This window comes from Plecotus auritus, assembly GCF_963455305.1.
Source record: "Plecotus auritus genome assembly, chromosome: 3".
Lineage (NCBI taxonomy): Eukaryota > Metazoa > Chordata > Mammalia > Chiroptera > Vespertilionidae > Plecotus > Plecotus auritus.
In genome coordinates, this window is record NC_137772.1 from 223,066,304 (window position 1) to 223,093,398 (window position 27,095).

General features: G+C 43.9%; 1 protein-coding gene across 7 annotated transcripts; it reads left to right on the forward strand.

Annotated features, from left to right (window-relative positions):
* Positions 1-5: 5 nt before the first annotated feature.
* XRCC6 (X-ray repair cross complementing 6) lies at positions 6-26,926 on the forward strand. Of its 7 annotated transcripts, none has more exons than XM_080658566.1 (14): positions 9-108; positions 693-783; positions 5,339-5,451; positions 8,611-8,658; positions 8,802-8,940; positions 9,191-9,445; positions 10,073-10,256; positions 16,591-16,777; positions 19,096-19,264; positions 20,119-20,280; positions 22,354-22,483; positions 22,688-22,788; positions 24,081-24,194; positions 25,752-26,926. In XM_080658566.1, exons 4-14 carry the CDS (start codon positions 8,644-8,646, stop codon positions 25,946-25,948), a joined length of 1,653 nt encoding a protein of 550 aa, XP_080514692.1. In that variant the 5' UTR covers positions 9-108; positions 693-783; positions 5,339-5,451; positions 8,611-8,643; the 3' UTR covers positions 25,949-26,926. The 7 variants fall into 7 exon arrangements, with proteins under 7 accessions (XP_080514687.1, XP_080514692.1, XP_080514688.1 ...); XM_080658564.1 differs by lacking the exon at positions 8,611-8,658 and adding an exon at positions 917-1,070 and having other exon boundaries at positions 13-108; XM_080658565.1 differs by lacking the exon at positions 8,611-8,658 and adding an exon at positions 917-1,070 and having other exon boundaries at positions 23-108; positions 5,394-5,451.
* Positions 26,927-27,095: the final 169 nt, after the last annotated feature.

Sequence of the window (27,095 nt, forward strand, 5' to 3'; positions counted from 1 at the left end):
TACGCACTGTGCGTGATGACGCAGGGCGTTGATTGGACGAGAGGCCTGTAGCCCGCGGGTGCCGGCGCTCCACCTTCAGCCCAAGTAGACCTCTTCCTTGCGCTCGAGGTAGGCGGGAACCGTCCGTGTTGTGCGTGTTGCTGGCGGGTCAGGGTTGGCCGGGTTCAGCTTCGCCCGCTCAGCCTTGCGCGTCCCCCTCGCCTGGCTGCAGGGCTGCGTCGGCCAGGAGTGCGGCCTGAGTGTAGAGACAGCCTCTGGTTCCCGTTCCTGCCTCCTGGGGGAGGCGGCACGCGGCCTTGGAGGCCCGCCTGCACTTGAGACTCCACTGGGCCTGGCCGGCTGAGGAGTTGAGGGAGATTTGGGGGCGGGATGAGGACTGATGGGTCCGCTAGAGGACCGAGTATCCTGGAGCGTGAATCCCTCAAGTCCTGATGGTGCCCATGGTGGAACGGAACTTGCACATCGATCAGAGTGGCCACCCTGAGCCACCACCGTAAGGGATAACTAAGGCGAGGCTGCTGGAATGATGCCCACTCACCTCTGAGTCTCAGTTACCGAGAGTTCTCCAGGCAGCAGGATTCAGCGTCCACATTCCTCCCGAGTAACCACTAGCTCTTAGAACAGGTCTCAAAGGAATAGATATTTTTAGGTTTAAATTTGCTCGATACTGAACTGAACTTTCTTTCATCTAGGAACCAGTTACCAACATGTCAGTGTGGGAGTCTTTTTACAAAAACGAGGGCGATGAAGAAGAAGAACAGGAGGAGGGCCTTGAAGCAGGCGGTAGGTGACTTTAAAAGGACCGTTGTGTATGGAAGACTTTCCCTGCCTGTCTCTGCTGGGTGTCCTTTGTGTCTAATGGCCTACACTTCTCTCCTGAGGACCTCAAATGCCTTTCTCCCTTTGCACTTTGCAGAGCTACCCTAGGCTCTTTTATTCATGTCCTGCTCTAGACTGTGGGACATTTCTAGCTTAAACTTTTGCTGGGCACCGACTGGTAGATGGACATCTGTGGAGCTCCAATAAATGACCCTGAACAGTGGTATCTTTTGTTACCTTAGATGACTCAGGTAAGCCTCTTCCTGTTCCAGGAAAGTAGTTTACTGTTGTTTTTTAATCCCCACGTTAGGTCATGTCTTTGTTGATTTTAGAGAAGAGGAGGGAGAGGGAGAGAGAAAACATCAATCAATTTGCCTCCCACATGCACCCCAATCAGGGATGGAACCCACAACCTAGGTATGTGCACTGACCAGAAATCAAACCTGAAGCCTTTCAGTCAGTGTACAGGAGGATGCTCCAACTGTGCGGTGCCAGCACAGCCAAGGGTTCCGGGAGCCTGAGGGGGGGCCGGCGAAGGATGAAGAAAAGACAAAGAGAATAAGCTGGGTCTAGGTGGATCTTCTCTGCCTGGCTGAGGCCACAGAACAGATCCAGACTGCAAGCTGATGCTTTCTTTTATAGTCAGAGGTAAACAAGGTAGTGGTCACCATAGTTACAATGTTCTTGTGAGTTTCACTTATTTTGGCAGCACTTGCTGCACCTTCCACAGCCGGTTAGCTACCCAGGAAAGATCTAGGGGGGGTCATAAGGTCAAGCTTAATGATGCTAAGAGGGCTGTGCCCTCTAAGCTGGGACTTGTTTGCAGCTTTGCCAGCAGGTCAGTCCGAGGCTTAATCCTATAACTGCTCCCTACATCAACTGAGCCAACCGTCCAGGTCCCAGCAAAACAGTTTTACTCATTCTAGTACCTCAGTACAAAAATGCCTTCCTACAATAATTGCAGCAACCAGAGTACTAGTAAACATTAGCAACACAGTTACAACTGTCATTCCCTTACCATAACCTCCAGGTTTGGGGGTATATGTTCAGCCAACACACTAACACATAGGATGAAGAAAGAGATATAAGGGATACATGTATCTGTATACTGTGTAATTTGTCTGAAAACTTTAAAATGTTTTTATTAGAATTGAGAAACAGGAAATACTGAAAACAGAGAATGTTTATTATAATCTATATACTCAACTACTACTAGCATTTTGGCATTTTGCATATTTCTTTCATATACCTTCATTCTGCATATTTCCTAACTACATATATCTGTTTGTCTTTGTATCTGAGTTTTAATATAGTTGTAATCATAGTACATATACAATAAATTTTTTGTTAATCCTCACCTGAGGATTTTTTTTCCATTGATTTTTAGAGAGAGCGGAAGGGAGGGAGGGAGGGAGAGCGAGCGAGAGAGAGAGAGAGAGAGAGAGAGAGAGAGAGAGAAACATAGATGTGAGAGAGACCCATCGATTGGTTGCCTCCTGCATGTGCCCTGACTGGGACTAGGGATTGAACCTGCAACCCAGGCACATGCCTTTGACCAGGAATTGACCCTGCAACCCTTCTGTTGTGTGTGGGCTGACGCTCTGACTGCTGAGAACACTGGCTAGGGCTGGATATTTTTATTTTTATTATTTTTTTAATATATTTTATTAATTTTTTACAGAGAGGAAGGGAGAGGAATAGAGAGTTAGAAACATCAATGAGAGAGAAACATCAATCAGCTGCCTCCTGCACACTCCCTACTGGGTATGTGCCCACAACCAAGGTACATGCCCTTGACCGGAATCGAACCTGGGACCCTTGAGTCCGCAGGCCGACGCTCTATCCACTGAGCCAAACCAGTCAGAGCAGGATATTTTTATTATTTTCAACTTTTTACTTTAATAAATAACATTGGGGAAAATTTTGCATAAGGGTTTTTCATATATTATTTTCTTAAAAGAGATTTTTAAGAGGTAGAATTTCCTGGGTCAAGGTAGAATTTTGTTTAAGGCTCTTGACACATGGTCATATTGTTTTAATAAAAGATGAATAATGAAATTTATTGTATTAAGCAGCAGTGTTAAAAAAGAGACCATCAGCCCTAACTGGTTTGGCTCAGTGGATAGAGCGTTGGCCTGTGGACTGAAAGGTCCCAGGTTCGATTCCGGTCAAGGGCATGTACCTTGGTTGTGGGCACATCCCCAGTGGGAGGTGTGCAGGAGGCAGCTGATCGATGTTTCTCTCTCATCGATGTTTCTAGCTCTCTATCCCTCTCACTTCCTCTCTGTAAAAAATCAATAAAATACATTAAAAAAAAAAAGAATTTATAAAAAAAAAAAAAGAGAGACCATCAGACATATGAAGAACACAACATCACCCTTGATATAATTGTGCCAAAGTAAAGAAAACCTGCATGTGATGAAGCCTCTGGGTCCGTGGTGGGAAATACAGAGGGCTGTGTTAATTTACACCAAAAGAATACAGTCAGCAAAATCCAGAAGGTGGACAACTGCACATGACACAATATCCTGGTTCTTCAACAAATACATTGTGAGACAAAAGATGGAGGGGGTTATCTAGAGCTTACGAGGCTTCAAAAACATTAAAAAAAAAACCCCCACTAGTGTTTAGGAGTGTTTGCTTGGATGAGAAAACTATGAAGAAAAATAAGGAGTGCCCTAGCCGGTTTGGCTCAGTGGATAGAGCGTCGGCCTGTGGACTGAAGGGTCCCAGGTTCGATTCTGGTCAAGGACACATGCCCGGATTGTGAGCTCAGTCCTCAGTGGGGGGCATACGGGAGGCAGCCAATCAGGGATTCTCTCTCATCATTGATGTTTCTGTTTCTCCCCCTTCCTCTCTGAAATCAATAAAAATATATTTTTTTAAAAAAGAAGAAATATAAGGAGGTGAAGTCTACTCTTGGGAGTGTTATCGGATAAATGTGTGGATGGTCTTCATTGCTGGTGGGAGTGGGGTTCTTGGGGTACCACTGATATAAGAATTTCCAGAGGCCCCTATGGGAGGATGAGATATGGTAGAAAGCTTTATTTTTGTGGAATTACATCCTTGGGCTTATAAAGTCCCATATCCATTGGATTCCAGTCTTGGAAGATGTATAGCTGGGGATTCAGTAGCACTAAAAGCAAAGCCTGCTTAATACAATAAATTTAATTACCTATCTTTTATTAAAACAATATGATCATATGTGTCAAGAGCCTTAAACAAAATTCTACCTTGACCCAGGAAATTCTGCCTCTTAAAAATTTATCTTAAGAAAATAATATATGTCCAAAATTTCTGTTCTAGTATGAAGCTGAGTCCAGTTTAGCATTAGGCTAGTTGCAACCTATTAATCCATTGTGTGTGGGGTCCACATGGCTGTGGCCCTTTGGGCGAATGTAGGAGTGTGAGAACCCTGCAAGCCAGGAGTCAACTTCAGCAAGCAAGAGCACAAAAGAGCAAACGCCTTTGTTTAGAAGATTAAATATCTTAAAACTTCCTGAGCTTGCAGTGGTCACACCTACTAGTACTCTGGCCAATGACCTGTTCCCAGGTGTGACTGACAGACAAGCACCTTACCTACACTGAGTGGCCAGACTATTATGACCTCTGAACGCATAATAATGTGGCTACTCAGTGTATATCCTATATAATAAAAGGCTAATATGCAAATTGTCCCCTCAACCAGGAGATCGACCAGCTGGCAGGCGGGCCAACTGCCCATGTCCCCCTCCCCCTGGCCAAGCTGGCTGGACCTCACCCATGCACGAATTCATGCACCGGACCTCTAATACACACACACACACACACACACTGAGTGGCCAGATTATTATGCATTCAGAGATCATAATAATCTGGCCACTCAGTGTATTTCATCCAGATTTTATTGGTCATGCATCTAAACTGCAGCTTCCTGGCAAAGCTGCACAGATCACATGTCCATAATATTTGGCCTTCCCTTTGCTCCCTCCCAGTTATAACCAGGTTAAATTACAATGCTATCAGGAGGAGGCTCAGCATTGTAATTGGGAGGGAACATGGAGAGGGCTTCTGGGTGACTGGCAAGATTCACTGTGGGTAGTGGTTTTAAGGGTGTTCATCCTATATAATAAAAGGCTAATAAGCAAATTGTCCCCTCCACAGGGATCAACTGGGAGTTTGACCAGGGGGTGGGGCTGCCCAGCCAACCTCCTGTGGCCCCTCCCCCTGGCTGGCTCCACCCCTCATCCCACCCCTCATCCCACCCCTCTCCCCTGCACCCCAATTGGGGGCAGGGCCGATCTGCCAACTGCCTGTGGCCCCTCCGCCCTGGCTGATTTGGCCTGATAGCCCTGATTGAGGTGGGCTGGCCAGGCTCCACCTGTGCACAAATTTGTGCACTGGGCCTCTAGTCTTACAATAATTAATCAGGCTATACTTCTGTTTAATGGGTTTTTCTCTGTTTTATATAAATAATAAACATGATAAATATGAACACAAGGGCAAGCATTTCCTTCCCTTTTTTTTTTCCCCCCTGTAGGAGAATATAAATATTCAGGAAGAGATAGTTTGATTTTTTTGGTTGATGCTTCTAGGGCCATGTTTAAATCAGAAGATGAAGATGAAATGACTCCTTTTGACATGAGCATCCAGGTAAGACTACCTTTTTATTTAGAACAAACAAAACCCCAAAGTATTAACATTACTTTTAAAAATATGGGCTCTGTGTGAAAATTTTGTTTGTGAATGATAAATGGTGGTTAGCCTCCCAGGATGGCTATGTGTAAAAGTGTGGCAGTGGTGGAGAACAGGCCCATTTTATTCTGGCTTTGAACTCCGGACCCTAGGAATACATTGCTCTCACCTTTGGCATTAGCTCTGGTGGTAGAAGTGGGCTGCTCCTTCTGTAGAGATGGGAGCATAGGGGAAGAGAGGACATTCCAGTAATTATTGTATGGAAATGAGTTTTCTTGTAAGTGATATTTGGAAGTTGGGTGTTCCCTGTGGTGGAAAAGGTTATTACAACAAAAAGACAAAAAGCCCAATTAAAAAATGGGCATAGGACTTGAATATACATGTCTCTAAAGATATGCAAATAGCCAACAAACACAGGAGAAGATTCTGAACATCTTTAGTCATTAGTGAAATGCAGATCAAAACCACAATGAGATATTTCACTCACTAGGATGGCTAGAATTACAAAAAAAAAAAAAAAAAAGGAGGAAAATAAGAAGAATGTGGAGAAACTGGAAGCCTCATACATAGATAGTGGGGATGTAAAATGGATCAGCTGCTGTGGAAAACAGTTTGGCAGTTCCTCAGAATTCAGTATAGAATTACAGTCTGACCCAGCAATTCTCCCGGGTGTATACCCAACAGAATCAGGTACTCAGATTCTGATTCTGCCACTTAACATACTGTCTGATGTTTAATGTTCGAAGAGTTGCCCAACCTTTTGGTATCTGTTTTCTCCTCTGTGAAATGGAGGGAATACTAGTATCTTCCATCTCAAGTTGTGAGAATTAGTTTGTTTAAAAAATTTTTTTTTAACTTAAAAAAATATTTGTATTGATTTTTAGAGAGAGATGAAGGGAGAGGGGGAGGGAGGGGGGGGAGAGAGAGAGAGAGAGAGAGAGAGAGAAACATAGATGTGAGAGTGAACCTTTGATGGCTGCCTCCTGCCCATGTGCCCTGACTGGGAACGGAAACAGCAACCTTATAGGACGATGTTCCAACCAACTGAGCACCTGGCCAGGGCTAGTTTAGCTTTTTAAGATGAGGTGTAATTCACATAAAATCAGCCTTTCTAAAGTGTGCAGTTCAAAGGTATTTAGTCATTCTCAGTGTTGTAACCACCACTTCTGTCTCATTCCAAAACATTCTGAAGTGGATAAACAAAATATTTATACCTACATTGTAATATTACTCAGACATAAAAAGAAATGAAAAAACTGGTACATGCCACAAGGTGAATGAACATGGAAAACATATTAAGTGAAAGAAGCCAGACAAACGAAATGTAGAATAGATAATCACAGAGAATGCAGGGTGGTCGTTCCTAGGGGCGGGGGGGAGGGAGGAATGGGGAGCGATGGCGTACTGGGTATGGCGTTCGCTGTGGAGGTGGTGAAAATATTTTGGAACTAGATAGAGGTGGTGGTTACACAACATTGTGAATTTGATTTACACCTCAATTAAAAAGGTCACTCACTATTCATAGAAGAGAATTTCTAAACATTTATTGTATATCTCAGGTTTCATATTTTTAGAGTTTGGCACCAAACAAGCTTCTCATGTTCTAATTTGTACACAGACAGTTCTTGCAGTTGGCAGATCAGAATATCTTGGCCTCTGAAAACAGAATTAATAAAAATCAATCCTTAACTTTAAAGCGGTGGTTTTCAAACTTTAACCTCCATCAGTCACCTGCAGGGGCTTGTTAGCCCGGACTGCGGGGCTTTCCCCCAGAGTCTGTAGGTCTAGAGCCGGGACTAAGAATTGGCATTTCCAGCAAGTTCCCAGGTGATGCTGATGTTGCTGGTTTGGAGGTCACTCTTGAAGGAGCACTGCTTTAACCTTTTTGGGATCACGGCCCTCTCTTTACAATGTGATGAGAACTATGTACCCTCTCCCCAGAAAGACACACTAACAATTCTACATGTAGTTTCAAAGGGTTCGAGGAACCCTTGGTGCCTAAAGAACCCAGAAGAAAATGTAGTAGTATGTAGCGAATAAGTGAGACATTCACAGATGAGCATATAATGTATTTGATAAGAAGCAATAAAAAAAAGTTTTCTGTAACTCGATGTTAGTTTTCTTTTGTGTGTGTGTTTTTATTTCTTAGACTCTATAAGAAGGCCTCACCAAATTTTTGTAAGTATTTGTAGACTGCTCAAAAAATAGAAGGAAGTGTTTGTAGAAATGACTACTTGCCATGCGGATTATTGTCAATGAGTAACATACTATAAGTTCTGCATTTAACGAGAGAATTGCTATGGAGGAAGGCTGCTTAGAAGCACAGGCAGGACATGGAGTGGTCACCATCCTGGTTTATTCCTCAGCTTTACAGATTCAGAAACTTAATTTTGTCAGTGTCCCCAGAATTAAATAGGCTGCTGGGACAGACCAACTCTTCAGAGACACTAATTTACCACATGCTGACATTAGTTTCAGTAGGTAGCTAGACCTCTCCTGGTATACTGATGTTTTTTATTTTATTTTTATTTTTAAATATATTTTTATTGATTTTAGAGAGGAAGGGAGAGGGAGAGAGAGATAGAAACATCAATGATGAGAGAGAATCATTGGTCAGCTGCCTCCTGCACATCCCCTACTGGGGATCGAGCCCACAACCCAGGCACGTGTCCTTGACCGGAATCAAACCCAATACCCTTCAGTCCGCAGGCGGATGCTCTATCCACTGAGCCAAACCAGCTAGGCTATACTGATGTTTTTAATTGTGTAATTAAGCAGGTTGTATTTTAGAAAATGCTGTTAGTAGTTATGACTTTTTTTCGGGTCACATATACTTATTGTTAGCTTAAACCTTTTATACACGTAATTATTTTATAAATGTAAATTCTGTTTCTTAGTATCAAGCTACTTGAGGAAAGATCAACTGGCCTGACCAAAACCCAGCCAGTTAGTGTGTGACATCAGGGAGACTAATATCCAGGTTTTCTGATTCCATTACTGGGCTTTTCCCATATAGCACTTTCCTCCCTGAGTATATACATGTCTTAAATTTCTGACTTATGTAAGGACTGCTTATACTTCTATTATATGTTTACTGCACTCTGTTTTTTGTTATAGTGTACTATATCTGCTCATCACTCTCACTGATTCATGAATTTCCTGAAGGTAGAGGTCATACCTTTTTCTAATGCCATGTATACATTCAGCAAATATATATCGAACACCTACTATGTGCTAGGCACTTAGGGAGTTTAAGTTTAGTGGTAAGTAGTTAAACATTAATTGAATTTTTGTTTTTATTTTTCCAGTGTATCCAGAGTGTGTACACCAGTAAAATCATAAGCAGTGATCGAGATCTCTTGGCAGTGGTGTTCTATGGTACCAAGAAGGACAAAAACTCAGTGAATTTCAAAAATATTTACGTCTTACAGGAGCTGGATAATCCAGGTCAGTGTATTCTAAGATTACCTTTTCCCTTACATGTTTTCCCTGGACAAAGAGATGTGGAGAAGGAAGCAGATGACACCTTGACTAAGAGTATGCTTTCCTGCACTAGGGGCTCTTATTAGGATGTGGACTTTTGGTGAATGGGTTAAACAGCTCAGTGACAAATGGACCTTAGGCCCTTCCATTGGCCTGGTAAAGGTGTCCACTGACACTGACCTTTCTGCCTATTTGACTCCCTGTCTCTGATCAGGTGCTAAACGAGTGTTAGAGCTTGCGCAGTTTAAGGGGCAGCAGGGAAAGAAACATTTCCAAGACCTGATTGGCTGTGGATGTGACTACTCACTGAGTGAAGTGCTGTGGGTCTGTGCCAACCTCTTTAGCGATGTCCAGTTCAAGATGAGCCATAAGAGGATCATGCTGTTCACCAATGAAGATGACCCCCATGGCAATGACAGTGCCAAAGCCAGCCGGGCCAGGACCAAAGCTGGGGATCTCCGTGACACAGGTTGGCATTTCCCCCGTTCTTTTAAATTGGCACTTAATTTTATTGCTTCTTTATAGCTGATGTCAAACCTTTGCTTTTCACCATTCAGAGTAAAATGAAAGAATACCATGCAGCTGGAGGAGACACTTGTGTAACATTCCCAGTGAAAGTGGGCAGGCCATTAGCAGTCTAAAGGACTCCACTAGAGCAAGATTGTCTTGATTTTAATGCTACTGTGAATGGTAGTTATTTGAATATGTTGTCTGAAGTCATTATACAGCTGGCTCCCTTAGCCACTTTCTCTAATTCCCGAAATGTTAATAATCAGCCTAGTTCTTTGGGATCTTTATTTACTTATTATTTTCAATTTTTTATTGATTTCAGAGACAGGAAGGGAGAGGGAGAGAGAGAAACAATGATGAGAGAGAATCATTGATTGGCTGCCTCCCTCAGGCCCCCCTACCAGGAATTGAGCCCTCAAACCTGACCAGGAATCGAACCGTGGCCTCCTGGTTCAAAGGTCGATGCTCAACCATTGAGCCACACCAGCCAGGCTCTTTGGGATCTTTAAAAAGCATATTTGAACTTAACGGAAAAAATGTCTTGCTGAAAATTGTTTCCCCTCACTTTTGTCTATCCTTGCCCCAGGTATCTTTCTGGACCTGATGCACCTGAGGAAACATGGAGGCTTTGACATATCCTTATTCTACAGAGATATCATCAGCACAGCAGAGGATGAGGACCTAGGGGTTCACTTCAAGGAGTCGAGCAAGCTAGAAGACCTGTTGAGGAAGGTCCGAGCCAAGGAGACCAGGAAGCGCCCACTCAGCAGGTGGGCACTGAGCCTGCGCCAACTGCCCATAAGTCCTCTGACTTACCATAAGTAATGCATAGCTTTGATCTCCCTGGCTACCTAACTCTGGGCTGTGCCTCTGCCTCACTGTGTTTCTCTAAAACAGTGGTCGCCAACCACTCGTGGTCCAGGAGGTCCAAAAGGTTGGCAACCACTGCTCTAAAAAGCTTGCTTGATTTTAGGATAGCGTAAGTTATTTGCTTTTCTTCCCTTGAAGGAGCTGGTATATTTTTTCAAAATAACACAGCCCCTGCCCTGACCGGCGTGCCTCAGTGGTTAGGATGTCAGCCCCTGCAGTGAAGTCTTAGGTTCGATTCTCAGTCGAAGGCACACACGTGGTTGCAGGTTCAATTGATAGGTCTCTCTCACATGGATGTTTCTCTCTCTCTCCCTCTCTTCCACTCTCTCTAAAAGTCAATGGAAAAAATATCAGGTGAGAATTAACAACAAAAAATAACACAGCCCCCACTTTCTTGGGGTAAACAGTTGTGGCCCAGCAGTATCCTCAGTTGCCCTCACTAGTTTATCGTCTGCTTTCTTCTCTGTAAATTGGGGATAACAATAGTACTTGGTATAGAGCAAAAGCTCAATAAACGTTAGTTGTTAGCATTGTTAAAATTGTGTTATTCTAATTTGTTATAAACTTGAGACCAACAGAAATCAGAGAGTTAGATTACCACCTTTTGTTTTGTTAATCCTCACCCAAGGATATCTTTTCCATTGATTTTTAGAGAGAGTGGAAGGTAGGGAAGGAGGGGGAGAGAGAGAGTGTGGAGGGAGGAGAGAGAGAGAGAGAAACATTGATGTGAGAGAAACACATTAACTGGTTGCTTCCTGCATGCCTCCGGACCAGGAACTGAACCCAAAACCCTTTGGTGCTCAGGCCGATGCTCTAACCACTGAACACAACGGCCAGGGCAGATTATCTTCTCTTAGAGAACTTTGGCATTGGAATCCTAAGGGTTCCTTAGCATTTCTTTTAATTTAATAAATCTTTGTTGTTCAGATTATTACAGTTGTTCCTCTTTTTTCCCCCATAGCTCCCCTCCACCCGGTTCCCACCCCTCCCTCTGCCCTTACCCCCGCCCCCCCCCCCCCGCCACTGTCCTCATCCATAGGTGTACGATTTTGGTCCAGTCTCTTCCTGCACCCCCCCGACACCCCTTACCCCCTGAGAATTTTCAGTCCTCACCCTTTCTGTGCTCCTGATTCTATTATATTCACCAGTTTATTCTGTTCATCAGATTTTTTTTATTCACTTGATTTTTAGATTCACTTGTTGATAGATATGTATTTGTTGTTCATAATTTTTATCTTTACCTTTTTCTTCTTCTTCCTCTTCTTAAAGAATACCTTTTAGCATTTCTTATAATACTGGTTTGGTGGTGATGAACTCCTTTAGCTTTTTCTTATCTGTGAAGCTCTTTATCTGCCCTTCAATTCTGAATGATAGCTTTGTTGAGTAGAGTAATCTTGGTTGTAGGTTCTTGCTATTCATCACTTTGAATATTTCTTGCCACTCCCATCTGGCCTGCATAGTTTCTATTGAGAAATCAGCTGACAGTCATATGGGTGCCCCTTATAGGTAATTAACTGTTTTTCTCTTGCTGCTTTTAATATTCTCTCTTTGTCTTTTGCTCTTGGCATTTTAATTATGTGTCTTGGTGTGGTCCTCTTTGGATTCCTTTTGTTTGGGGTTCTGTGGGCTTCCTGGACTTGTAAGTCTATTTCTTTCACCAGGTGGGGGAAGTTTTCTGTCATTATTTGTTCTAATAGGTTTTCAGTATCTTGCTCTCTCTCCTCTTCTGGCACCCCCATAATTCTGATGTTGGTACGCTTGAAGTTGTCCCAGAGGCTCCTTACACTATCTTCATATTTTTGGATTCTTTTTTCTTTTTGCTTTTCCGGTTGAGTGTTTCTTGCTTCTTTATATTTCAAATCTTTTTTTTAAATTTTTTTTATTTCATTGATTTTTTACAGAGAGAAAGGGAGAGGGATAGAGAGTTAGAAACATCCATGAGAGAGAAACATCGATCAGCTGCCTCCTGCACACCTCCCACAAGGGATGTGCCCGCAACCAAGGTACATGCCCTTGACTGGAATCGAACCCGGGACCTTTCAGTTTGCAGGCCGACGCTCTACCCACTGAGCCAAACCAGTTAGGGCTGTATTTATTAATCTTTGACTTGATTCTTGCGATCCTCTAGTCTGCTGTTAGATCTCTGTATAATATTTTTTATTTCAGTCAGTGTATGCTTAATTTCTAGTTGGTCCTTTTTCATATCCTCGAGGGTCTTGCAAATTTATCGGCCTTTTCTAGAGAATTCTTGAAAAACCTTATAACCGTGGTTTTGAACTCTATATACAATTGTTTGCTTTCCTCCATTTCTTTCATTTGTGATCTGTTTCTTTGTCTCTGCATTTTGGCTGCTTCCCTGAGTTGATAGAGTGGCTTTGTGTGCTAGGTGTCCTATAGGGCCCAGTGGCTCAGCCTCCCCAATAACCTGAGGTGGACACTCTTGGTGCACCCCTTTGTGGACTGTGTGCACAGCCTTGTTGTAGTTAAGTCTTGATTGTTGTTGGTATCACTGGGAGGAATTGACCTCTAGGCCAATTGGCTGTGAGGATCAGCTGTGTCTACACTGGGAGAACTTCTGTGCTGGAGACACCCTTATGAGACAAGACTTGCAAAAGCCTCTGTGCTCAGCTTGGATGGGGCGGAGTCTCAGGGTGGAGCAGATAGCATTAATTTCCCGTCAGCCCTGCCCTAATAGGCCCCTGTGTCTCAGTGTCCTGTGGTAATCGCTGCAAGCACCTCTGAGAGAAAGCTGCCCCCGAGTTCCGCCCGCTGCCAGACAGTCCAGTTTCTCCCCAAATGAGTCTGGGTCCCCAGAGTCTCACCCGGAACTGGAGTTCAGTGCAGTCAGGAGCTTTTGTCTCCCTCCCGCTTAAGAAAGCCAGCCGTGTACTCAGTTGCCTGCCCTCTCTACGTGCGCGCCTTGGTACCTCTGCCTTCCACAGTTCCTCTGAGTCTCAGTGTGCTTTTCTCTTTCCTGACAGTCCAGTTTCACCCCGTATGAGTCTGGATCCCCAGAGTCTCACCCGGAATTGGAGTTCAGTGCAGTTGGGAGCTTTTGTCTCCCTCCCGCTTAAGAAAGCCAGCCGCACACTCAGTTGCCAGTCCTCTTTGCACGCGTGCGCGCGCATCTCAGTACCTCTGCCTCCTGCAGCTCCTCTGAGTCTCAGTGTGCTTTTCTCTTTCCTTCTAGTTGTAGAATTTCCACTCAGCCAGCCTTCCTGTGCTTCTGGATGATATCCGTTTTGTCTTTTAGTTGTAGTTTTGAAATTGTTGTGTGAGGCAGCAGTTTAGATGTTTACCTATGCTGCCATCTTGGTTTCTCCTCCTTAGCATTTCTTAAGCATATCAGGCTTTCATATTAGACTAGTTTCCTCAATACAGGGGGATATGACCATTGGTGGTTTCTGAGCAGTTTTCAAGGGATTACTGGTATTCTACTAGAGCAGTGGTCGGGAAACTGCGGCTCGTGAGCCGCAGTTTGCCGCTCTGTTGACTAATGAGTTTGCTGACCACTGACCTAGACTCTCGATTCCAATAATTACAGGCTATTATTGTTCCTTGTGATTAAGCCCCTATCCCAGTGGTCAGCAAACTCATTAGTCAACAGAGCGGCAAACCGCGGCTCGCGAGCTGCATGTGGCTTGCGAGGACATGACGTTGTAAGGAACCATGACCCCGTAAGGAACCATGACCCCACTCATTGCTGCAGTCATAGTGTTGTCATTGCTATCCTTTCCCCCTAGGAACTGTTCCTCTTTCCTCAAGCCCGTTACCTCTTTCTCCTTTCTGAAGTGACGTCATGTTGTTACCACAATTTGGAAACCTACTACACCAAGCATGTCAAACTCGTGGCCTGCGGGCTGCATGCCTCCTTTATTTGGCCCATGTTCGCCTTTGAGTTTGACAGGCTTGTACTACACATTTTGGTGAGGGTGCATACAGTTAAGGGAGATTGCTTAGATTCTAGTCCTGGCCCCTCTGCTGTGTGGCCTGAGGCAACGCATGTAACTTCTCTGAGCCTCAGTGAAATGGGAGCAAAACTGATAGCTCCTTATAGGATCGCTGTGATGATTGAACGGGATAAATGCTAGCTATTCTTACTATTTTGTGGAAGAGTCATTATAGGATACTTGGTATGAATAATACATTGGAGCTGTTTGAAGGCTAATAATGCCTTAGGTCAGTGATCGGCAAACCGCGGCTCGCGAGCCACATGTGGTTCGCGAGCCGCAGTTTGCCGCTCTGTTGACTAATGAGTTTGCCTACCACTGTCATATACTACCCTTTACCTCTTTGCACACAATATGCCACAATTGTCTAATCCTCACAGCTTCCAACTACACGGTAACATTTAGTCTAGTAGGCCCAAGACCTAGATAATTATTACACTTGTTCTTGCTATAACCAAATAATAAAATTACTTTATTGCATATTTATTGGGTGCTAGGCATTGTCTTAAAAATTCTTTGTGAATATATTAATTAACTTATTTAATCTTTAATGACAACCCTTTGAAATATATTGAAACCTACCCATTAATAACACTTATTAACCTTAAGACATTTCAGGTGAAGTTAAACATATCAAGCAACTTGTTTTGCACTGTGAGCTTCCAAATTTCCCTTGACAAGTTATGTCATAAACCATGATGTTATAAACTGTGATGTTATACTGTAACTTTTTAAAAAAATATTTTTACTGATTTCAGAGAGGAAGGGAGAGGGGGAGAGAGATAAGAAACATCAATGATGAGAGAGAATCATGGATTGGCTGCTTCCTGCACGCCCCACACTGGGAATCGAACCATGATCTCTTGGTTCATAGGTTGGGCAATAACTATTTTAACTCAGAGTTATGATATTTTTCAAGGTTGAAAGATACCTTAATTCATAAATGTGAAAATTTAAGACTGGGTATGGGGAGTAATGGATTTGATATTTTGGGTTAGAAATAGAACCAAGGTCACTTGAAGCCTGAGGTCTGAGTGGACCACATTGGCCAATCCTCTTTCCCAGGATACTACAATTCAGAGGACACAGCAATTTTAAAAAATTACTTTTGAAGATGGTGCAGTTTTTTAATTGGTTACATGTATTGCCAGCAGCCTTCAGACAACTGATTTTAACTGAGTCAGCCAGAATAATTTAAAATAGGAAGCCACCAAATGGTTGGTGTTGTTAGTAATGCCATCTGTTACTAGTACTCACCATACGTTACCCAGTTGATCTGGAAGCATAATAGCTGCTTGCTCCAGGAGCCAACATTTCTAGTTAGGACTCTGTCCCAAAGCGTGTTCTTTCCACCGTGTGAACCAATGTACCTTTGAACTAGTTGTAACTTGTTTAAACATGTTCTGTCTTTAAAATCAATACTGCTAAACATTCCACAACAGTAAAGATTGGGTTATTATTAATCTGATTCTCTTCTTTTTGATAAAGATCTCTAAAGCCATAAATTTTCCTCGAACACTTTTTAGCTGTATCCTGTACCTTTTGATATGTTGTATTTTCACATTTATTTATTTGTTTGTTTGTTTGTTTTTAAGTATATTTTTATTGATTTTAGAGAGTTAGGGAGAGGGAGAGAGAGATAGAAACATCAATGATGAGAGAGAATCATCAATCAGCTGCCTCCTGTACGCCTCCCACTGGGGATGGAGCAACCCAGGCATGTGCCCTGCCTGACCTGAAATTGAATTGCGACCTCTTGGCTCATGGGCCGACGCTCAACCACTGAGCCACATAGGTTGGGCAGTATATTCTTTATCATTATTTTACATCGTTAACATATTCTGAAACTAATTTTTATGGCATAGACCCTGAGATAGTATTACAGCAAACTCCATTGTATTATTAAAATGAGTTATATTTAGCCCTAGCTGGTTTGGCTCAGTGGACAGATCATCAGCCTGTGGACTGAAGGGTCCCAGGTTCGATTCCAGTCAAGGGCACATGCCCAGGTTGTGGGCTCGACCCCCAGTAGGGGGTATGCAGGAGGCAGCCAAACAATGATTCTCATCATTGATGTTTCTATTTCTCGTTCCCTCTCCCTTCCTCTCTGGAATCAATAAAAATATAGATATAAAATAAATAAATAAAATAAAATCAGTTATATTCTAAGAGCTCATTTAGAATATAAGAGAGAATAAAACAATTTAAGTCTTGGGTGCCACTTTGGAATTTAGATAGGAAAGTAATCTTTTAGTCTATGCTTTTTTATTTTTCTGTCCTCCAGGTTGAAGTTTAAGCTCAACAAAGATATAGCATTCACTGTTGGCATTTATAATATGGTCCAGAAGGCTTTCAAACCTCCTCCAATTAGGCTTTATCGGGAAACAAATGAACCAGTGAAAACCAAGACGCGGACATTTAATGTAAATACAGGCAGTTTGCTTCTGCCAAGTGACACCAAGAGATCTCAGGTAGGCCTGCCTACTTACTGAATTTTGTTTCATTGAGGAGCTAACAGGGAGGGGAGACAGTGATCAGCCTAACCAGATAACTTTCATGTGCGCATCTTTCTAGCCAAATGGTTAAAACAAAATCATTACTCTTTGAAACTTGGCATCTAGATCAGAGATACCATGAGAGCTAGAAAGTTAGAGCCAGTGTTTGAAAGAGACATCAGTGAAAACTTTAGCTCTTGCCCTGGCTGGTGTGGCTCAGTTGGCTGGGTGCTCTCCCATGCACCACGAGTTGTCTGCTGGATTCCCAGTCAAGGGCACATGCCCGGGTCTCAGATTTGATCCTCGGGAGGGTGTGTGCAGGAGGCAGTGGATCCATGTTTCACTCTCACATTGATGTTTCTCTCTCTCTTTCCCTCTCCCTTTCTTTCTCTCTAAAATTCAATACACTATTTTTTTTCCCCCAAGAAAACTAGCCCTTGATCACTCAGCACAGGATGGGCTGTGTCTTACAGTCTAATTCCTTGTTCAGGTATAATAGCAGAAAATGCTTATAGTTACTAGGGAGATGGGGAGTTAGGGAAAAGGTGTTAGGTGTCAAGTGCTTTTTAAAAAATTTTTATTTTTTTAGGGAGAGAAAATCCCCCCCCCCATTTCTCCTGTGTTTTGAAATGATACACATAGGCCTTATTTATTTATTTATTTATAAGTATATTTTTATTGATTTCAGGGGGGAAGGGAGTGGGAGAGAGAGAGAGAGAAACATCAATGATGAGAGAGAATCATTGATTGGCTGCCTCCTGCACACTCCCTACTGGGGATCGAGCCTGCAACCCAGGCATGTGCCCTTGACTGGAATCTAACCCGGAACCCTTCAGTCCGCAGGCCAACGCTCTACCTACTGAGCCAAATCAGCTAAGGCCACATAGGCCTTTTTAAATCTGAAAGAAAAACAGAATGCAAAACATTATCTTTCCTCATCTTTTCACCTTTGTTCAATCTGTGGAAAGATTTGATATAAAAAAATTACAATGAAATGAACCATCCTTCCTTTTTGATTTTGCAAAATGTGGAAGACACTCTGAAATTATGTATAAGTTCAGGACCGGAAAAGATCAATCAAGTGACAAAAACTGGATATTTTGATTCAGGCGATGAGATGTTTTTTGGAGCACAAATTTTAAGCCAGAGTGTTCTGCCCTGCTTTCTGAAGGAGAGAAGAAGAAATTTCCTTTTCCATTTTGGAAGTAATTAGTTTCCCATGTTGCTTTATTCATAGGAAGCTCTTCTAGCACTGAGTTCCTTCCTTCCTCCCTTCTTTCTTTTATTTTTTAAAATATATTTTTATTAATTTCAGAGAGGAAGGGGGAGGGAGAGAGAGATAGAAACATCAATGATGAGAGAGAATCATTGATCAGCTGCCTCCTGCATGCCCCAAACTGGGGATCGAGCCCACAACCCTGGCATATGCCCTGACTGAAAATCGAACCCAGGACCTCCTGGTTCCTTGGTCGACACTCAACCACTGAGCTACACTGGTCGGGCACTTCTTTCTTTCTTTTAAATCCTCACCTGAGGACATGCTTAGAGAGAGAAGCAGAGAGAGACAAACATTGATCAGTTGCCTTCCGTATGCGCCCTGCCCAGGAATCAAACCCACAGCCTTTCTATGCAAGAGACAATGCTCAATCAACTGAGCCACACTGGCCAGGCCTGAGTTTCTTGATCCAATGTCCCTAAAGAAAACCTCGAGGGCTCTGTCTTTTCATAAAACCCACATTTGACTCTCTTATTAACTTCCGTAGCTAATCCCATATCTAGGATCAAAATACCAACATTAAAGTGTGTGTGTGTATCTGTCTCCCACACTACCCAGGACCCAGCAACCTACCTGACTTAGGTCCTCTCAGTAAATATGTGTGGTTCGAACACCCTTTGTGTGTCAGGGATGAGAGCTCAGTACCTGTAAAATGAGGGGAAGAATCCATGCTTGAAGAGCATGGTCTTTGGCACCAGATAAGATGTGTTAAAGCTTAATTCAGTTGTATAACCTGGAGCGAGTTACCAACCACTGAGCCTCAGTTCCCTTATTTGTAAAACAGTTTTAACATCTCCCACCAAGGATTATTTCAGAGGGTACATTGGATGGCAAACTTAAAGGGCCTGCTGGGCACTCAGTAAATGTTAGTTTCTTGTGGGAGGGGGATGATGCCCCTGATGAGCCATACTCCTGCTCCTTAGAAGAAAGCTGGTTTTGACTTGCTAGTGTCATGTGGCAACTATTTCGAATCTCCAACAGCCTTTCTATGTGGCCCCTCCTTGTTTCCCACCTTTAGATCTATGGGAGTCGTCAGATTGTGCTAGAGAAAGAGGAGACGGAACAGCTAAAACGGTTTGATGAACCAGGTTTGGTTCTCATTGGTTTCAAGCCCTTGCTAATGCTGAAGAAGCACCATTACCTGAGGCCCTCCCTGTTCGTGTACCCCGAGGAGTCCCTGATTAATGGCAAGTAGCACAGACCAAGGGTAAATGAATGAGTAGCACAGAAAGCAACTTGCTGAGCCGCATTTCCTAAAGAGGTGCTGATTGGAAACTGTATAGAGTATATTCCTGGGGTAATTAAATATACAATTTACATATATTTTTATTGATTTTAGAGAGGAAAGGAGAGGGAGAGAGAGAGAGAAAAATCACTGATGAGAATCATTGATTAGCTGCCTCCTGCATGCCCCCTACTGGGGATCAAGCCCGCAACCAGGCATATGCCCTGACTGGGAATTGAACCTATGATCTCTTGGTTCCTGGGTCGAAGCTCGACCACTGAGCCACATCAACTGGGCTTACTGAGGTATTTTGAAAGTGTCTCATGTGCAAATAAATTTTGGAAATGTGGGACTAAACTAAAAGAAGCTTCTTTAGGACCTATACTATGCCAATATGCATTATGAATGTCCAGGAGGGGGTATGGAATTAGCATTTTAAAAACTTCCTTCTCTGAGGCATCAGATAGACAGTTTGAAAAAAACACACCACAAAACAAACTTTTCCCCTAATGTTGGCAATTAAAGTTGGTATTAACTCAGGCATTGGGTTTATTTTACTGTCCAGACCTATATTCTTCTGTGCTATAGCTAATGAACCCCCTGATTTGACTGATTGATTTTCGTTAATAACTGTGGCTATGTCATTAACCTAAAGAAAGTAAAAGTGAACTGACATTAGTAATTCACATTTGAGGCATCCATTCTCATTCCTTTCCCCTCAGCTCTGGATCCATCACCCCTTACCTATTGAAGGATCATAAACCCTTTGAAGAAAGTGGAGGAAAAATTACCCCTAAAGGGATGTTTGTTTTGCAGGGAGCTCAACCCTGTTCAGTGCTCTCCTCACCAAGTGTCTGGAGAAGGAAGTCATGGCAGTGTGCAGATACACCCCCCGCCAGAACATCCCCCCTTATTTTGTGGCCTTGATGCCACAGGAAGAGGAGCTGGATGACCAGAAAATTCAAGTGACTCCCCCAGGTATGTGGAAGAGAGATTTTCCGGGCCTCTGAACCTTGTCAGGCTTTGGAATCCCTCACGGATTCGCGGTACCAGAGTCGCCAGGAATGGGCCCTGGGAAGTGTGTGTCTTTAAGGTTTCACAGGGGAGCCTGATGAGTAGCACAGAAAGCAAATGTGGTTGAACAGTGCACAGCACGTACTGTCAAGCAAGGCAGCTCTGCAGCCAGCATTGAGGGCCGACTGCACAGAGACCGTTTGCAGGCTGCTGATGCAAGTCCATGGGGTCTGACTGCTGGCACCTTTCTTTATGAAAGCCACTGTTTGGCACCCTTGCAAGGTTTAGTGTCTGGTTTATCTCCTGTAAACACCAAGGCAGTGAGGTCCAGTGCAAGGACCATGAGTTTTGAAGTCAGACTTGACTTTATCTTATGCTCTGTATCTGAAAGTTTACTTGCTTTTGTTGTAGGCCCATCTCTGCCACTTGTTAGCTGAGCTGGTCAGATTGGGCAAGTAATGTAACATTTCTGCTTATACTCCTTATCTGCAAAGGTGAGACTTCTGGAACACCTTTTTCTCAAGGTTGTCTCACATTTGAAATAAGTTAATAAACATATAAGTACCTGGTGCAGAGTAGCCTAGAGATGGTGGTCTTCCTTCAACCATGCTAATAAATACTAACTTCATAAAGTAACTCTGAACATATTATATTTCTAACCCTGGTCATCACAATGCTCAGAAATAGCTTTGTATGTCAGTTATTAAGCTTTTCTCTCTCTGCTCCAAATTCACCCTTTATTGTTCTGAGGCTAAGAATCTCTAAACCCAATTTCCCCTTTGGGAAAAAAAAGGTTTTTATTGATTTTTAGAAAGAGAGGAAGGGAGAGAGATAGAAACATCGATGATGAGAGCCCGGCTGGAGTGGCTCAGTTGTTGAGCATCGACCTATGGACCAGGAGGTCACGGTTCGATTCCTGGTCAGGGCACATGCTCAGGTTGTGGGCTCAATCCCCAGTGGGGGGGGGCATGCAGGAGGCATCCGATCAATGATTCTCTCTCATCATTGATGTTTCAATTTTTCTCTCCCTTCCTCTCTGAAATTAAAAAAAAGAAAGAAAGAAAAAGGAACATCAGTGATGAGAAAGGAACATCGACTGGCTGTCTCCTGCACGCCCCTACTGGGTATCGAGCCCACAACCTGGCATGTGCCTTGACCAGGAATCAAACTGTGATCTCTTGGTTTATGGGTTGATGCATAACCACTGAGCTACACTGGCCGGGCAACCCAGTTTCTCCTTTTCCAGCCGGCTGTGGGTGAGGCTCTGTCGAGAGTAGGTGCTAAAAGGAGATAACAGGGCAGAGGAGAGCGAGGGGACTTGCTCCTCCCTCTTGCCCAGTGCTGTTGGCATTGCCTGCAAGGGCACTTCCCAGGGCAACAGCTTGGTTCCAGTCTCCAGATGTTTCCATCTTTCTAGAACCAGCCAGTGACTGGAACAAGATCAGCCCGATTGCCCTCACCTCTTCCCTTTCAGCATGTAGTGGAGGGTGAGGAAATAAAGAGGGGCTCAGAGGAGGGCCTGATGGAGCTGGGACTTAGTCCTTGGGGAGTGGGCACTGTCCAGCTGGCTCTAGTGTATCAGAAAAGTTGGAGGTGGGACCAGCTGCTGCTCCCAGGTAAAGACCCTGGCAGTGATAGGAACAGGAAGTATATGGGGGGGAGCACTCCTGCCTTGGGGTTGCCCTCTTGAGGGAGCGTGTTAGGCAGATGATATCAGACATTAGCTGGTAAAGGAAAAATGGGGCTGGCAGGGTCCCAGCCCCAGCATCGCAGGACATAGAAGGGTGAATTTGGCCCTGGCCAGGTAGCTCACTTGATTAGAGCGTCCTCTTGATGCACCAAGGTTATGGGTTCAATCCCTGGTCAGGGCACATACAGGAACCAGCTGATAGATAGGATAACAAATCGATGTCTTTCTCTCTCTCTCTCTAAAAAAATAAAAAGACGGGTGAATGTGGAGCTGAGGGACAAATGACAACTCAATCACTGAAACCTTTTGTTAAGTCAGCTCTCAGAAATCTTATCTCTTTTCTTCAGGCTTCCATCTTGTCTTCTTACCCTATGCTGATGATAAACGGAAGGTGCCCTTTACTGAACAAGTCGTGGCAAACCCAGAGCAGGTAGACAAGATGAAAGCTATTGTTCAGAAGCTCCGCTTCAAATACAGGTGAGTAGTGGGTCAATCACTGGCTTGCTTCTGGAACTGCCTCCTGAGTTGAAAGTCCCTTTTTTTAAAATCCTCACCTGAGGATATGTTTTCTCAGCTGACCTGGGACCTGCACTGAGTTGGGTTAATTTAGTTTTATTATTTTTAAAATGTTTACATTTTTATTTTAAAATTTACTTGTTTCCATTATGATTGTTTTAACAGAAGTGACAGCTTTGAGAACCCAGTGCTGCAGCAGCACTTCAGGAACCTGGAGGCCTTGGCTTTGGATTTGACGGAGCCCGAACAAGCAGAAGATCTGACATGTAAGAAGGCCACGACTGAGTGAGGAGTTCTTGTCGTGGGAGGCTTTCTGTTGGATCTCGCTCTGGACAGTAATGGGATGTATTTCCTAGCGCCCTCCTGAGACTTAACCTCGTTGTCCAGCCCATCTGTCTGATTTTCTAGACTAGCTTAGATGGTTCTGTGAGGAGTAGGAAGTGCCAGGCTTCTGAAACCTGCCTCTGAACTAGGCCATCCCTTTGACTACATGATGGTTTAAAAAAAAAAATTCATTTATTGAGTGTTTACTGTGTGCCAGGTACTATCCTATGTGCTCACTCATTCAGTCCTCATAACGGAGAGGGAGGCACTGTATTTGCCTTGGGTAATGCTCCGGGCACCCCAACCACTCCCCGTGTCTGCCTCCACACCTCATTCCGTCACTAGGTCTTGTCAGTTCTATCCCTTTTCATGTTTATGGTCCAATCCCATGCCCCACCCCACCCCCACACACACTGCTTCAACCTTCTGTCTTACCTGCCTTCAGTTCATACTCCACACCCTGTCAGGGGATCTTTCTAAAATGCAGATCTGATCCTGTCGCTCCCCTGCTCATAGCTCTTCAGTGTTCCCCACTGTGATGAGTTTTAGTTCCTGGGCAGGCTTTTGAGGTTTCTATTACCTCACTATGCCTGCTTTTCCAGCCTCCTTGCTGGCCCTGCCCTCCTCACACCCTGTCTTCAAGCTGTATATTACCTGCTCTTTCTCACCCCAGTGCCTTTTGCTGCTTGGAATAGTGTATCTGCCTGAGGAAGAACAATCAGCTTTCACAAAAGCCTTTCTTAACCCCCCCCTCCCCCACTCAAGGTTCCAGTGTGCCCTGTACAGGCTCTTCATGGCATTGCCCAGCTGCATTGCATCTGTTTTTACCACCTCCTTACCCTGACTCAACTGTAAGCCTACTGAGAGCCTAGACTTGTAGACTTGTTTGAATCCCCAGAATCCAGCCCAGTTCTCAACTCTCCCACTTCCCAGCTGTTTGACCTCAGGCAAGTCATTTAACCCCTCTGTTTCCCTCCTCTGTAAAATAGGTGGACAAACTTACCTACTCCACAGGTTAACAAAGCTTAGAAGGGTGCCCGGCTATAGTAAGGGCTCATGAATGCAGTTGTTAGAGGTGCCTGGTAAATGTCAGACATTTGTTGAATGTTCTCACGGCCAGGTCAGCTGCCCGCTGTGGGCCCTTCCTTCCCCGACCTCCCCCAACCCCTATGTGCTTACAGGAAGCCAGGGCTGTGACTCGCCAGGCCACTTTTTCCTGTGTTTGATTTGCTAGTGCCGAAGGTTGAAGCGATGGATGAAAGGCTGGGTGCCCTCGTGGATGAGTTTAAGGAGCTTGTCTACCCACCAGATTACAACCCTGAGGGGAAAGTTCCCAAGCGAAAACAAGGTGAGAGCTGGTGTGGACATCCTGTGGGTTATTTCCAGAAGTTGTCTTCCTGGTCCTGCCGCAGAGGATAATGACCCTTCCGAAATTTCCATGCAAACCTACATATTTACATATACAAAGGCATATTTCAGCATAAGTGGAATAATGTTCACATTGTTTCTAGTTTATTGTGTCACTCAGCTGTATATGTTGAACAGTTATTTTTATCCATACCTCATTTAAAAATATAAGACTACAGCCCTGGCCGGTGTTTCTAAGTAGTTAGAGCGTCAGCCCACACAACAGAGGGTTTCAGGTTCAATTCCCAGTCAAGGGCACAAGCCTGGGTTGCAGGTTCGATCCCTAGCCCCAGACGGGGTGCTTGCAGAAGGCAACCAGTTAATGTCTCTCTCACATGAACATTTTTCTCTCTCTCTCTCTTCCCCCACTCCTACCTTTCCACTCTCTCTAAAAATCAACGAGGAAGCCCAGCCAGCATGGCTCAGTGGTTGAGCATCGACCTGTGAACCAGCAGGTCACAGTTTGATTCTTAGTCAGGGAACGTGCTCGGGTTGTGGGCTCTATCCCCAGTAGAGGGCATGCAGGAAGCAGCTGGTCAACGATTCTCTCTCATTATTGATGTTTCTATCTCTATCCCTCTACCTTCTCCCAAATCAATAAAAATATATTTTAAAAAATAAGTGGGGGAAAAATATAAAATAAATATATATAAAAAAAAATAAGGCTATATAGTGCTTCATTGGATCAATGTGCTAGTTTATTCAGCCAGCCCTTTATTGATGGATGTGCTGCAGTGAACATGGACCACCATCGTGTACTTGTGTGAGCAGATCTGTAGGATAAATTCTTAGCATTGTAATTGCTGGTTCAGAGTGTAAACATTTCAAGTTTTGATAAGAATTGCCAGTTTGCCTCTGAAAAGTGATAGTTTGTATCCTGTCCAAGAAGGGATGGGTGTGTTTCCCTACACTCTCACCAATCCTGGACTTTATATACTTTTTTATTTCAATTTTCACAAAAAATAAGAGGGGAAATTATATCCAGTTTTGATTTGCAATTCTCCCCATTACGAGTGAAAAGTAGTTTTCTTGGACTTTTTAGGGTAGGTGTGGCAGTGGTGCTTTATCCTTTTTGCATCAGAAGCGCCTCTAGTGCCGTGGGAATATGCACTAGTGGATGTACGTACTAGTTCTTGTGATGAGCTCAGCCTGCGCATTCTTATCACCTGGCACGGTCCCTTGGTACTTACTTTGTGCTCTGGAAATGCTTTTGGAAGGAGAGAGGGAGGGAAAGAATGACTTGCTCATTTAGAGTGAGACCAGTTTTGGGTAAACTGATGGCACTCAGACTGCTCTTAACACCCTCCTAGGTTGATAGTTTTGATTTTATGCTTAAATGTGCCTTATCAAGACACTATCTCCCCAGAGTGTTCTAAGTGGGCATCATGGCTTATGGAAAATGTCTGCATGCAGTCCAGGTCATAGGAGGGTCCTATGTGTGTAGTTGGGATGCCACCGGTAGCATTTCCAATCACTCCCTCCTGACCTTTTCCCCCAGATGATGAAGGTGCTGGAAGCAAAAGGCCCAAGCTGGAGTTATCGGAAGAGGAACTGAAGGCCCATGTCAGCAAGGGCACGCTGGGTAAGCTCACGGTGCCCATGTTGAAGGAAGCCTGCAGGGTGTATGGACTGAAGGGCGGGATGAGGAAGCAGGAGCTGCTGGATGCGCTCGCCAAGCACTTCCAGAAGGAGTGACTGACAGAGACCCTCCATCCGCCACCCTTCCACCCTGTAGCCAGGCTGCCTGGCAGAAGCCAGAACTTTACATTTATGAGACTTTCTGTTGCTAAGGAGGCAAAGTAGTCCTCCCACTTGGTTGTGCCTTACTCTGTCTGAATAGAGCCCTAATTTTGTACTGTACACTGTTCTTTAGTGTGTCTCGCATCCAAAGATCACTTGCTATTGGCTATTAGCTTAATTTTCTCACGTCACCACAATGGGAACAAAATGAATACCAGTGAAGGTAGGGACACTGTGATGATTAAGGACAGATGAACAGATTTCAGGAATGACAAGCCCCAGCAAGATCCTGTCCTCGTCTCTTTTCCTTGAATTGTGTCATATTAAGACTAAAGGCCAGATTTCAGAAGCCCTAAGAATGAAACATTTCTAATACTGTTACCATTTGCTTCCTGAGTAAATAGCACAACCCCACCTCCCATGTTGCATTCCTTTTAATGTGACATTCAAGTATATGAAGAGAGTTTCTGTTGCCCCAAGAATTTGGGTTCCAGTGTAAGTGAAATCAGTTCTTATTTTTCAAGGGAGCTGTAGTAAAGTGAGTTCAAGATGAGGAGAGATCCTAGTATTAGGAGGGGAAAAGGGGGGGTCTTTCTCTCTCCGCCCCCCCCCCACTCCGTCCCTCCTCCATCCTCCCTGTTTCTTTCCTGCTCTCTCTGCTATTGCTTTTGAAAAAATCAGCTTGAGAGAAGGAAGAAAAACATCTGGAAGAATGTGTGTCCTCTGAGGATGGCTTGAGATTCAGTTTGTAGGGCCTATGTCTTTCAGGATTAGTATGAGCCTCTCATGAGAGTGTAGGAGGGGTCAAATTACTCATGTGAGAGATTTTCAGTTTTGGGTTCTTTCCACTGAGCTTTATAACATCAATTTGGGATTTAAGGTAATGGAAATGTATGTTTAGTCCTTAACAATACTACAAATGAATAATCTTTTTCACAAGGTCATCATCGTAAATGTAAAAATATTCCTTAATCATAGGTCCTCTCCAGAAATTGGTTTTAGGAAACTTATTCTAAAACAGAAGTTCCTGACCAGTGTTCCTCAGGGCCCCTTGAGACCTAGTGAAAGCCATTGGATTCTCCCTCCAAAATAAACTAAACTG

Coding starts and splice junctions, on each gene's coding strand:
- XRCC6 (XM_080658561.1), top strand. CDS start 708: ATGTCAGTGTGGGAGTCTTTTTACAAAAACGAGGGCGATGAAGAAGAA. Junction 8,941..9,190: donor ACAGGAGCTGGATAATCCAG/GTCAGTGTATTC, acceptor GTCTCTGATCAG/GTGCTAAACGAGTGTTAGAG. Junction 16,778..19,095: donor GTGACACCAAGAGATCTCAG/GTAGGCCTGCCT, acceptor TCCCACCTTTAG/ATCTATGGGAGTCGTCAGAT.